The 13,909-nt window shown below is 36.3% G+C and overlaps 1 protein-coding gene across 2 annotated transcripts in view; it reads left to right on the top strand.

The window, feature by feature from the left end:
* The window catches only part of TRIM23 (tripartite motif containing 23), a 33,457-nt gene that overhangs the window by 15,810 nt on the left and 3,738 nt on the right, over positions 1-13,909 (top strand). For both annotated transcript variants that reach the window (XM_044916695.1, XM_021701763.2), the window contains exons 7-10: positions 3,441-3,575; positions 7,159-7,288; positions 7,805-7,915; positions 13,044-13,168. In XM_044916695.1, coding sequence (XP_044772630.1) covers positions 3,441-3,575; positions 7,159-7,288; positions 7,805-7,915; positions 13,044-13,168 — 501 coding nt within the window. The remainder of the gene's footprint in view (positions 1-3,440; positions 3,576-7,158; positions 7,289-7,804; positions 7,916-13,043; positions 13,169-13,909) is intronic.

The raw sequence follows: 13,909 nt of genomic DNA, 5'->3' as shown, positions 1-13,909 counted from the left end.
GCCCAATGCCAGCTTGATCCCAGGACCCTGAGATCTTGACTTGAGCTGAAGACAGATGCTTAACAGACCGAGCCACCCAGGCGCCCCATCCTATGTTTTTTGATGGTTGAGGTATCATAAGCAATTTGTTTACCCAGTTTTCAAATGATATACTTTTAAAATAAATTAGATTTAAGGTTAGTTAGCCAAAAATGTCAGTCTTACTCATTTCTGTTTGGATCTGCTCTCATGAGCCGGTGATGTAAGGGTAATTATTGCCCTAGGAATTCCCAGTAAGCTGTAGTGTATCTCATCTTGATTGACAGATTACTAGTAATTGTGTTGATTGCAAATCATTGTACAGCTAAACTTACTACTGCTGTAGAGCTTTTTCTCTTAAATACCTGATTAGACTTATATGAGTGTGGCCAGGCTATAAACACAACAGCCTTGAACTGTTGTTTAGCCCTTATCACACTGAATTGTAATATGTATATGCCATTTATTAAGTTGTCTTTGAGCTTCAGTCTTAGTCTTCTTTCCTCTGCTCTGTGATTTTTGGGACTGGAACTCCACTAACCACATATGTGTTTTACCAGCTGGCCTCTTGTTAGTTTAGGCTCCACTAAGAGGAGATATGAGAGGAAGGCTGGAAGGTAGGGGTGGTTTCCTTGGGGTTCCCATTTGCTTGGGGTTCCTGTGAATTTCACTGCTCACATGAGGAGACCACTTTCCTTAGAGACCTGAGTTTAGGCTCCATGGGGGCCTTCCTGTAAGTTTCTAAGTTTTAATTATTCTAGCATGTGCCTTTTATTCCCCCAGCCCTAGGAGTGATTGCTGTTTCTTACAGTTGCTTTCCCCATGATACCTCAAGAGTTCTTTTTACCCTTTCCGTTACCTAGTTAGTAACTACACCCAGTTAACAGTTCTTCATATTAAATTCTTTCTGCTCACATAACTGATATGGTTATTCTCTCCTGATTTGAACCTGAATGATATAATAGGCATTGTTTATCCTTCTAGATGTTTGACCAGATGCATCTTGTTTATCTTTGTATCTGGATAAAAAGAGCTTAATAAATACTTGTTCAGCTCATGATGGGTAATCAAGCTACACAGCAAAATCAGAAATGGATTATGTCTAGATCTCATTTGCTTGAATACTTCAAAGTATTTTTATATTTATTATGTTAAAAAGTATGCTCATAGTTACTGAAATATTTAGAGGTATTTCAGAGTTTCTGAAGCATTTCATCAGAGTGATTGCTAATTGTTAATGATATGATATCTCACTGTGTTAATGCAAATGAAATCAGGGTATTACAGTCATTATTCATATCAACTTAAGTTTTATTTATTTAAGTAATCTTTACACCCATCGTGGGGCTCGAACTCACAACCCTGAGATCAAGAGTTACATGCTCTTCCAACTGAGCCAGTCAGGTGCCCAAACTTTTGCTTTGATTTGTGGCCATAGAACCGTAACCCCAACCAATATACTTTTTTTTTTTTTAAGATTTTACTTATTTATTTGAGAGAGAGAGAATGAAAGAAGGAGCAGGGGGAGAGGGAGAAGCAGACTCCCCACTGAGCAGTAAGCCTGACATGGGGCTTGATCCTGGCTGAGCTGAAGACAGACATTCAACTGATTGAGCCACCCAGGTGCCCTCCCCTCCACCAGTATTCTTAAAAGTTCCTGCCACAGAGATAATTAAGCAGAGGAATAGATAAAACATCACACATTTATTACCAATTTTGAGAAGAAAGCTTAATCATCCTTCCCCTCCAAAAAAATGATGCATCATCTAAGTCCAAGGCATGATACTAAGTGGTGAGGATTTGTCTATTAATTTAGCAAATATGTTTTGAGTGCCTATCACGTGCCAGGTACAATCTAGATACATGGACTCTCTTGGTAAACAAAACATACAAAAAGCTATAATCTTGTGGAATTAGCATTCTAGCAAGGAGAAGATAGACAATAAACCATAACCATATCTAAATAAGTAAATTATATAGCATGTTAAAAAGTGGTAAGAACTAAGGACAAAAAAAATGAGGGTCCAGCAGACTGCATTATTAAATGGTCAGGGTAAGCATCATTAAGAGAAGGTGAGATTTGAGCAAAGCCTCAAAAAGGAAGAAGGTGAAGGAATTTGTTCAAGCCGTAATGTGGGGAAGAATACTCCAGCTGAGGAAACAATTAGAGCAAAAACCCTAGGGCAGTCTGCCTGATGTATTTGAAGAACAGCAAAAGAAGCCACTGTGGGTGAAACAGAGTAAGTAAAGGAAAGGGCAATAGAAGCTGAAATCTGGAAGTAATAGGGAATTATCTGTAAGGAAGGCTTTGTGGGTCACTGGAAGGACTTCAGGTTTTACTGATTGAAATGGAGAAGCCATTGTGAAATTTTGACAAGAAGACTTGATCTTACTTAAAAAGATGACTTTGTTGTGTAAAAAATAGATTGAAGGAGGGCCAAGATGGAGGGAAAGAGTTAAAGGAAAGAAGGAGTTTTGGAGGCTGTTGTAGAATTCCCCATGAGAGAGAATAGTGGCTTGACTAGTAGGAGTGAGAAGTGTGCAGATTCTGGATAGCCAGTAGGAGTCGTTTGTATGTGGGACATGAGAGAGTAGAAGGCAAGAATTGCAGGGGTTTTGTTCTGAGCACCTGGAACAACATACAAATAATAAGCAAAGTTTATTAGTTCATAACCAACTAATGTAAATATGCAACGGTGAGCAAAAACTGTAAACACCTCTGCTCTCATGGGGCTTACATATTGTTAGATCTTTGTCTTAGGAAGAATATATTGGTATGTGTGTAGAATATCTCTGGATTAATATTTGAGAAACTAGAAAGTGCTTGACTTTGAAAAGAGTCTGGAGATCTAGAGGGCAAGGGAGGCTTTTCAGTTTGACCTTAGGTCAATTTTAAAAACCAATACACATATATATTAGATTTTTTTAAAAAGTACAATGGACATACAGTGTGCATTAGTGTTCAGCTTGCTGAATTGTCAGACTGGGCATTCCTGTGTAACTAGCACCCAGATGAAGTAACAGAACATTACCAGCACCCCTAGAAACCCCTCAGAATCCCTTCTAATAACCACCTGCCTTCCCCTCTGAGGATAAATCACTACCCTGACTTCTAACGCATATCTAATTTTTGTCTCTTTCGGTAATTAATAAAAATGGAATCATACAGTATGAAGTCTTCTTGTCATTTCTTCTTTTACTCGAATTATGTTTGTGACATTCATATCATCATGTATAACAGTGGGTCGTTCTCATTGTGGTATAGTGTTGCCTTTCTGAATATACCACAATTTATCCATTCTACTACTGAAAGGCTCTTTTTTTTAAAAAAAAGCTTTATTCATTTATTTGAGAGAGAGAGAGAGAGCGAGAGAGAGAGAGCAAGTAGCAAGTTTACCGGAAAACTATATTCTCTTTTCTAGGATGATTGTAGAGTTGTTTTGGCAAAACAGGAAATTACAAGGTTACTGGAAACATTGCAAAAACAGCAACAGCAGTTTACAGAGGTTGCAGATCACATTCAGTTGGATGCCAGTATCCCTGTCACTTTTACAAAGGTAATGTATAGTACTTCATTTTTAGGTATGGCTTCTGATAAATCATAATTGTTTTACATTCCGTGATAATCAGCTTGAAGAGACAACTAAGAAATTCATAGGTTCTTTTTGAAAAAAAGTTTTATCAGTGGAAAATAGAAAGTGGTGTAATGAATCTCCATGTACCTGTCACCCACTTTAACAATTACAAACTTTATTTCAATCTATCCTTTTCCCCATTCCCCTTTCTACCTGCAGTCTCTCAGGTTATTTTGGAACAAATCCCAGCATATCGTTTCATCTATGAAATATTGTTGTGTGTATTTGTAAAAGGTAAGGACTGTTTTAAAAACATAACCTAAAAAATTTAATAATGAATCTCTAATATTAACCATTATCCAGTTAGTTATTCAAATCTCCCAGATGGCTAAGAAATTTTTTTGTTTCTGGAAACAAAATCCAACCAAATAAGGCCTGTACTTGGTTGATATATTTTGGTCTCTTTTAAAGTGAATTGCCCCTAATTTAAAAGGTTCATTTGTTTTCATTTTTTTTCCCTTTTTAGGGTCTGTTTTTTTAAGAACTTAATCTTATTTTATCATTCTGTGAAACATTTACATGGTCCAGAGTCAAATCTACAAAGCAGGGTTCATTTAGAGAAGTCCACCTTCCATCCCTAACCCCTCCACACTTTTCCTCCTTTCTCCATAGAAAACCCATCAAGAATTTTTTCTTAGTTTTATTCATCATTTAAAAAAATATAGAGAAATACATTTATTTATATATTTGTACACTCATCACATTTAAAGGTAGAAAACATTACACACTTCTCCACTGTGTTCTTTTCACATAAGTGTACGTTGTGGAGATTACTCCATAGCAGTATTCAGTGACATTTTCTGTTCTTTTTTTTACAGCTTCAGGGTACTCTATTATGCAGATATATCACATTTTTGTGTGTGTGTGTGCTAAAAACATAAAAGTCACCATCTTAACCTTTTTTTTTTGGAAAGAGAAAGTGAACATTGGGGGAGGGGAGGAGCAGAGGGAGAGAGAAAAATCTCAAGCAGCCTCTATGCTCAGCATGGAGGGAGCCTGATGCAGGGCTTGGTCTCATGACCCTGAGATCATGACCTGAGCTGAAATCAAAGAGTTGGACGCTTAACTGACTAAGCCACCCAGGCACCCTGATCTTAACCATTTTTAATTGTACCGTTCAGTATTGTTAAATATATTCACATTCAGTATACCTCCAGGAATTTTGCATTTTGTAAAACTGAACTTCTGGGGCGCCTGGGTGGCTCAGTCGTTAAGTGTCTGCCTTTGGCTCAGGTCATGATCCCAGGCTCCTGGGATCCAGCCCCGCATCGGGCTCCCTGCTCCGCAGGAAGCCTACTTCTCCCTCTCCCACTCCCCTGCTTGTGTTCCCTCTCTCGCTGTGTCTCTCTCTGTCAAATAAATAAATAAAATCTTTAAAAAAAAAGAAAAAAAGAAAAACTGAACTTCCATACCATATAAACAATAAGTCCCCTTTCCCCCTCTCTCATCACCTCCTGGTAACTACCATTCTACTTTCTGTTTCTTTGAATTTGAGTATTCTAAATACCTCGTATAAGTGGAGCCCATATAGTCAGTATTTGTCTTTTTATGACTGGCTGATCTCAATTAGTATATCCTCAGATTTCACCCATGTTGTGGCATGTGACAGAATTTTCTTCTTTTTTAAGGCTAAATAATATTGCCTTGTTTGTATATACCACATTTTGTTTATACATTCATCCATTGATGGACATTTGGGTTACTTCCACATTTTGGCTATTATGAATAGTGTAGCTGTGAACATGGATGTACACGTATCTCTCTGAGACCTTGCTTTCATTTCTTTTGGATATATATCCAGAAGTGAGATTACTGGATATGGTAGTTTTATTTTTATTTTTTTGAGGAAATATGTTATGTTGTTTTCCATAGTGGTTGTACCATATCGTAATTCCCACCAACAGTGCACAAGGGTTTCAATTTATCCACATTTTCATCAACACATGTTAATTTTTGTTTGTTTGTTTTAGATAGTAGTCATCCTGATAGGTGTGAGGTGATACCTCATTGTGGTTTTGGTTTGCATTTCTTTGAAGATTAATGAAGTTGAGCCTCGTTTCATATGCTTATTGGCCAGTTTGTATCTTCTTTGGAGAAATTTTGTACAAGTCCTTTTCCTGTTTTTTAATTGAGTTATTTGATTTTTTATTTCATTGAGCTGTAGGCGTTTTTTATATATTCTGGAAGGGAATCCATTCTTAGATATATGATTTGCAAATACTTTGTCCCATTTTGTAGGTTGCTTCTTCACTTTGTTGATAGTGTCCTTTGATTCACAAAAGATTAAGATTGATATGGTCCCATTTGTCTACTTCTGTGTTTGTCAGCTGTGTTTTTGGAGTGATATAAAAAAAAAATCACTGCCAAATCCATTGTCATGAAGATTTTGCACTGTGTTTTCTTCTAAGAGTTTTATAGTTTTGGGTCTCATTTTGGAACTTTTATCCATATATTTAAAATCCGGGCGCCTGGGTGGCTCAGTCGTTAAGCGTCTGCCTTTGGCTCAGGTCATAACCCAGGGTCCTGGGACCGAGCCCCTGTTCAGTGGGAAGCCTGCTTCTCCCTCTCCCACTCTTGTGTTCACTCTCTTGTTGTCTCTCTGTCAAATAAATAAATAAAATCTTAAAAAAAAAATCAAAATATTTGTAATTGTTACATGTTATTTGTAAATCTACCCTTTTATCAATATATAACGAACTTTTGTCTCTTATAACAGTTTCTGATTTAAAGTTTATTTTGTCTCATTCTAGGATAGCCACCCCTGCTCTTTTTTGAGTATGATTTATATGGAATCTCTTTTTCTTTTCCTTCACTTTCAGCCTTCTTGTGTCCTTAAATATGAAGTGAGTCTCCTATAGACAGCATATTGTTAGATCTTGTTTTTTTTATCCATTTAGTCAAACTGTGTCTTTTCATTGGGGAATTAAACCCATTTATATTTCAAGTAATTATTAATAGGTAAGGACTTGTTATTACCATTCTGTTTATTGTTTTTTGTGTATCTTATAGCTTTTTTGTCTTTCCTTTTGTCTTACTGCCGCCTTCTGTGTCTCAGTGATTTTTTATAGTGTCATGGTTTGATTCCCTACTCATTTCCTTTTGTGTATATTCTATGGATTTTTGTGTGTTTACCATTGCTATTACAAAGAACATCTTGTTATAACATTCTATTGGAAAGTGATAACAACTTAACTTCTTTTGCATATAAACCCTCTATTCTTTTATAGCTCCACCCCCCATACTTTATGTTATTAATGTCACAAATTACATCTTTGTACATTTATACCTGTTACCATAGGCTTATAGGTTATTTAACGTTTGTTTGTAAATCTAAGGTATTAGATTTATGCAACAAAATATAATAATACAGGTTGGTATTTGTCCATGGAATCAGAGGAATGAGTAGGAGATGAAATAATTAACAAAGGTATTATAAATAAAAATATAAATGCTAATATATTTTAACTCCATATCAAAATAAGATTTAAATTTTTAAAAATTACAGGACAATAGAGTTCACATTGGACCAAAAATGGAAATTCGAGTTGTTACGTTAGGATTAGATGGTGCTGGAAAAACTACTATTTTGTTTAAGTTAAAACAGGATGAATTTATGCAGCCTATTCCAACAATTGGTAAGTATAAGTACTGCTTTTTACCTTAATGGATGTTTTATAGACAAACCCTAGCTTACAGCTGAGTTCTTGGGGGTCTTATTTTATGCCAGTATGGCATTGTGGTGGGCTCTTTACTGGCTCTAAGACACTGACATGTCTGAGAAAAAATGCAAGGTTCAGGGCTGTGGGATTGAAATGTGGATGGAGGGATATTAAGAAGTGTTGGTGGGACAGTTGAAGGATTAAGGATTGGTGAAGGTTAGGGTGAGAGAGTGGTAGTGGTGCAGAGCTGTTAGGTATTTGAGTTTCAGGATCTCAGGATCCTGGTGGAGGTTTAGAGGACTAATAGCTGTTAAAAGTATATATTCCCCATATAGGTTTATTAGGAGTGGAGTTGGTTGGGCAGCAGTAGATATTGCTGTATGAAGATAATTTATATTTTCACAATTCTAAACAGTGGGTCGCCTGTGTTTGGTGTGTTACTAATTATAAATACAAGCTCAGTATTAAAGTAATTTTTTTTTGAAAAAACAGGTTTTAATGTGGAAACTGTAGAATATAAAAATCTAAAGTTCACTATTTGGGATGTAGGTGGAAAACACAAATTAAGACCATTGTGGAAACATTATTACCTCAATACCCAAGGTAAGAGTGAAAAATGATATCTTAATTTTTCAGAATTTTAGGATGCCAGTTTTCTGTGGAATTGATTTAACCAGTGAAGCTTATTTTATTAAAAACGTTAAGGTGGAAAGACTGGGATATGTACTTTGGTTTATTTCATGAAGAAATCATAATTATAGCTTAAAACCATACTTACCTTTTATATCAGGCAGTTAAGAAGACATACCGCCGCTGCTCTTAACAGTTGAAGTACATTATTACTATTCATATGAGTGTGATCACTGGCAATATCGTGATGAAGGGTAGAATTCTTGGTGTATGTATCTGCTGCTCTCTTCAATTCAGTAAAATATTTATCTCATTATAATCTCTCAGTAGCTCCATAAGTACCTGCAGTGGTTTGCTGTGGCCAAACTGTTTTATCACACATTCCACCTAGCATTTATTTATTATTTATATTTAGGCCCCATTCTATGCTTTTGCTTATACCCAACATGAAATTTATGTTCATGCCACATGTTTCGTATATCATCATACTTCCCAACTAGCAGAGAAACTAGATAATTATTTTTACATTAGGATTTTGATACAGTGATTAATAGGGAAAAAAATGGGATTTTGAACATGAGGAATGGTTGAAAAGTTGGGATGTTTAGCTACCATAAGGTAGCTAGAAAGATTTCAAAAGAGAATCAATTCAGTAGATACTTGTGAAGTTTCTGCTATGTATTTTGAGTACAGTATATGTGGAAAGTGCTGTGCTAGGCACCTAGAGAGAATACTTTGGAGCGATAAAGATGGTGATTTATTTAGATTATTTTTTGGCAAAGGAAGTAGTAATCAAAGAACAAGTAGCATCGCAGGCCACAAAAGAAACCTCAACAAATTAAAGAAGATCAATGCATCTTTTCTTTACTTTTTTTTTCTTTTAAAAGATTTATTTACTTAGAGAGTGTGAGTTGGGGAGGGGCAGAAGGAGAGGGAGAGGGAAAGAGAAAATCTCAAGTAGACTCCCTACAGAGCCCCATGTGGGGCTCGACCCCATGACCCTGAGATCATGACCTGAGCTGAAATCAAGAGTCAGACACCTAATCAACTGAGCCATCCAGGAGCCCCTCAATGCATCATTTCTGACCACAGTGCTATGAAACTAGAGTCATCCACAGGAAAAAATATGGAAAGACCACAAATACGCGGGGGTTAAATAACATGCTACTAAACAATGAATGGGTCAATATGAAAAATCAAAGAAGAAATCAAAAAGTACATGGAAACAAATGAAAATGAAAACACAGTGGTTCAAAACCTTTGGGATGCAGCAAAAGCTGTTCTAAGAGGGAACTTTATACCAATACAGGCCTACCTCAAGAAGCAAGAAAAATCTCAAACAACTTAGCCTCACACCTAAAGGAGCTAGGAAAAGAACAAACAAACACAGCCCAAAACCAGTAGAAGGAAAGAAATAATAAGATTAGAGCAGAAATAAATGATACAGAAACTAAAAAAATATAATAGAACGATGAAATCAGGAGCTGGTTCTTTGAAAAAAAAAAAATCAATAAAATTGATAAACCAGACTTATCAAGAAAGAAAGAGAAAGGAACCAAATAAAATCACCAATGAGAGAAAAGAAGTAACAACAAAAAACCACATAAATACAAACAGTCATAAGAGAATATTAAGAAAAACTATATGCCAACAAATTGGACAACCTAGAAGAAATGGATAAATTCCTAGAAACGTAAACTACTAAAACTGAAACAAGAAGAAATAGAAAATTTGAACAGTCCGATTACCAGCAAAGCAATTGAATCAGTAATCGAAGAACTCCCAACAAACGGGTGCCTGGGAGGCTCAGTCAGTTAAGTGTCTCCCTTCAGCTCAGGTCATGATCTAGGGGTCCTGGGATCTAGCCCTGCACCAGCTCCCCGCTCAACGGGTAGTCTACTTTTCCTTCTCCCTCTGCCCCTCCCCACTGCTCGTGCTCTCTCTCTCTCTCTCAAATAAATAAAATTTTTTAAAAAAACCAAAAACTCCCAACAAACAAAAGTCCAGGATCAGATGGCTTCACAGGTGAACTCTACCAAACATTTAAAGAAGAGTTAATAGCTATTCTTCTCAACTATTCTAAAAAATAGAAAAGGAAGGAAAATTTCCAAATTCATTCCATGAGGCCAGCATTACCCTGATATCAAAACCAGACAGATACACAAAAAAGAGAACTACAGGCCAATCTCTCTGAACAAAGATACAAAAATCCTCAATAAAATACCAGCAAACCGAATCTGACAATATAAAAAAAATCATTCACCATGACCAAGTAGGATTTATTCCTGGGCTGCAAGTGTGTCTCAGTATTTGCAAATCAACATGATATATCACATCGATAAGAGAAAGGATAAGAACTATATGATCATTTCAGTAGATGCAAAAAAAAGCATTTAACAAAGTACAACATCTGTTTATGATAAAAATTCTCAACAAAGTAGGTATAGAGGGACCATACCTCAACATAATAAAAACCATCTATGAAAAACCCACAGCTAACATCATCCTCAATGGGGAAAAACTGAGAGCCTTTCCCCTAAGGTCAGGAACAAGACAAGGATGTCCACTCTCACCACTTTAATTTCAACATAGTCCTGGAAGGGCTAGCCACAGCAATCAGACAAAAAAAGAAAAGGCATCCAAATTGGCAAGGAGAAGTAAAATTTTCACTATTTGCAGATGACATGATACTATGTGTGTGTGTGTGTGTAAAGCCTGTAACACCAAAAACTGTTAGATAAATGAATTCAGTAAAGTCATAGGATACAAAATCAATTTATAGAATTCTGATGCATTTCTATACACCAATAGTGAAGCAGCTGAAAGAGAAGTTAATAATCCCATTTACAATTGCACCCAAAATAATAACATACCTTGGTATAAACCTAACCAAAGAGATAAAAGACCTGTACTCTGAAATCTATAAAACACCGATGAAACAAATTTAAGATGATACAAAGAAATGGAAACACATTCCATGCTCATGGATTGAAAGAACAAATACGGGGCGCCTGGGTGGTTCACATGATTGAGCATCTGCCTTCGGCTCAGGTCATGATCTTCAGGTCCTGGGATCAAGGCTCACGTCAGGCTCTCAGCTCAGTGGGGAGTCTGCTTCTGTTTCTCCCCCTGCCTCTCCCCTGTCTGTGCTCTCTCTGTCTCAAATGAATAATAAAGTCTTAAAAAAGAAACTTTAAAAAAAATGAAAGAACAAATATTGTTAAAATGTCTGTACTACCCAAAGCAGTCTACACATTTAATGCAATTCCTATCAAAATACCAACAGCATTTTTCAACAGAGCTAGAACAAACAATCCTAAAAAGACCATGAATAGCCAAAGGAATCTTGAAAAAGAAAAGCAAAGCTGGAAGCATCACAATTCTGGACTTCTAAGTTAAATTACAAAGCTGTAGTAATCAAAACAGTATGGTACTGGCACAAAAATAGACATACAGATCAATAGAACAGAATGGAAAACCCAGAAATAAACCCACAATTATATGGTCAATTAATCTTTGATAAAGCAGGAAAGAATATCCAATTGGAGAAAGACAGTCTCTTCAACAAATGGTGTTGGGAAAACTGGACAACGACATGCAAAAAATGAAACTGGACCACTTTCTTACACAGTACATGAAAATAAATTGAAAATAAATTAAAGACCTAAATGTTAGACCTGCAGCCATAAAAATCCTAGAAAAGAGCACAGGTAATAATTTCTCTGAAATTGGCCTAGCAGCTTTTTTCTAGATAGGTCCCTTGGGGCAAGTGAAACAAAAGGAAAAATGAACTACTGGGACTACATCAAAATAAAAAGCTTCTACACAGCGAAGGAAACAGTCAACAAACCTAAAAGGCAACCTATGGAATGGGAAAAGATACTTGCAAATGATATATCCAATAAAGGGTTAGTATCCAAAATACATAAAGAACTTACACAACTTAAGATCCAAAAACCAAATAATCCAATTAAAAAATGGGCAGAAGACATGAATAGACATTTCTTCAAAGAAGACATCCAGATGGCCAACAGACACATGAAAAGATGCTCATCATCACTTACCATCAGGGAAATGCAAATCAAAACTGCAGTGAGATAACACCTCACACCAGCCAGAATAAAGTCAACAGCATAAGAAATAACAGGTTTTGGTGAGGATGTGGAGAAAAAGGAGCCCTTTTCCAGTGTTGGTGGGAATGCATACTGGTGCAGCCACTCTGGAAAACAGTATGGAGCTTCCTCAGAAAGTTAAGATTAGAACTACTCTATGATCCAGCAGTTGGACTACTAGGTATTTACCCAAAGAATACAGAAACACTAATTCAAAGGGATATATGCACGATGATGTTTATAGCAGCATTATCTACAATAGCCAAGTTATGGAAACAGCTGGAGTGTCCATTGATTGATGAATGGGTAAAGAAGGTGTGTGTGTGTGTGTGTGTGTGTATAATGGAATTTACTCAGCCATAAAAAGAATGAAATCTTGCCATTTGCAATAGCATGGATGGAGCTAGAGAGTATAATGTTAAGTGAAATAAGTCAGAGAAAGACAAAGACCATATGGCTTCACTCATGTGTAATTTAAGAAAAACGAGCAAAGGGGGAAAAAAGAGAGAAATCCAGAAACAGACTCTTAACTATAGAGAACTGATGGTTACCGTAGGGGAGTTATATGGGGATACAGGTGAAAAAGGTGATGGGGATTAAGGAGTGCACTTGTCAGGATGAGCATCGGGTAATTAAAATAAAAACTTACAAAAAAAAGGAACAAGTAGCATCATTATGGAAGTCATGAGAGGTATATTCTCATTAATTAAGAAAAATACTAACTCATATACACAGCACTTTGTGTTTGGTAGAGCAAGTGTTGTAAATCCTGTTATAGATGGGGAAATGAAGAGAGCCAAAAAGTTAGGTGAACTACTTGAGGTCATACTGTTAAGTATTGCTAGATGCTCTTACAGTAGGCAGCATTTCTGTGAAAAACATAGTAGATAGGAGACTAACCATAATAAAATAATGAGAGCATTAAAATATTTGGTCCATTTACTGAAAGTTAACAAATGACTAATTCTGTTTTTTTTTTTTTTTGGTAGCTGTTGTATTTGTTGTTGATAGCAGTCATAGAGACAGAGTTAGTGAAGCACATAGTGAACTTGCAAAGTTGTTAACAGAAAAAGAACTCCGAGATGCTTTGCTCCTGATTTTTGCTAACAAACAGGTAACACGTTTGTATTTCAGAATACTTATTTAGTAGTTTTGTGCATCCTATGTCATTAGGTAACATAAGGTAATTTCAAAACTGATAATTCAGTAGATACTTATGAAGTTTGTGCTGAGTATTTTAAATACAGTATATATAGAAAGTTCTCTACTTGGTACCTTGGAGTATATAGAAAGAAATAAGGTGGTTGATGCTTACCAGAAACTCTTATATGTTTGAAAACATGTAAGTGACTGTATATGAGATTGTAATACATAGAAAACTGGTAAGTAATTTCAATTATATTAACCACGTCTCTTGGAAAATTAGAGTAGTTCTAAAGGTGGCATCTTGTGAAAGATGTGTAAAAAGTGGGATTTGAGTTGAAATTATGATACGAGTTGAAATTATGGATAGGACGTTGAGTCAGTATGTGAAAGAAAGAACACTGTAGGCAGAGAAAATAAAAGCATGAGTGTTTTATTTTTTTTTAAAGATTTTATTTATTTATTTGAGAGAGAGAGAATGAGAGACAGAGACCACGAGAGGGAAGAGGGCAGAGGGAGAAGCAGACCCCCTGCTGAGCAGGGAGCCCGATGCGGGACTCGATCCCGGGACTCCAGGATCATGACCTGAGCCGAAGGCAGTCGCTTAACCAACTGAGCCACCCAGGCGCCCAGCATGAGTGTTTTAAAGGAGCATCAGCAGATCTATATGTGAGGGGCAAGTAGAGGATGAAGAAAATCTAGAATAACAGAT

Source organism: Neomonachus schauinslandi, chromosome 7, assembly GCF_002201575.2.
Source record: "Neomonachus schauinslandi chromosome 7, ASM220157v2, whole genome shotgun sequence".
Taxonomy (NCBI): Eukaryota; Metazoa; Chordata; class Mammalia; order Carnivora; family Phocidae; genus Neomonachus; species Neomonachus schauinslandi.
The sequence above is the reverse complement of the archived record's forward strand: the minus strand, read 5'-3'. Positions and strand labels throughout refer to the sequence as shown.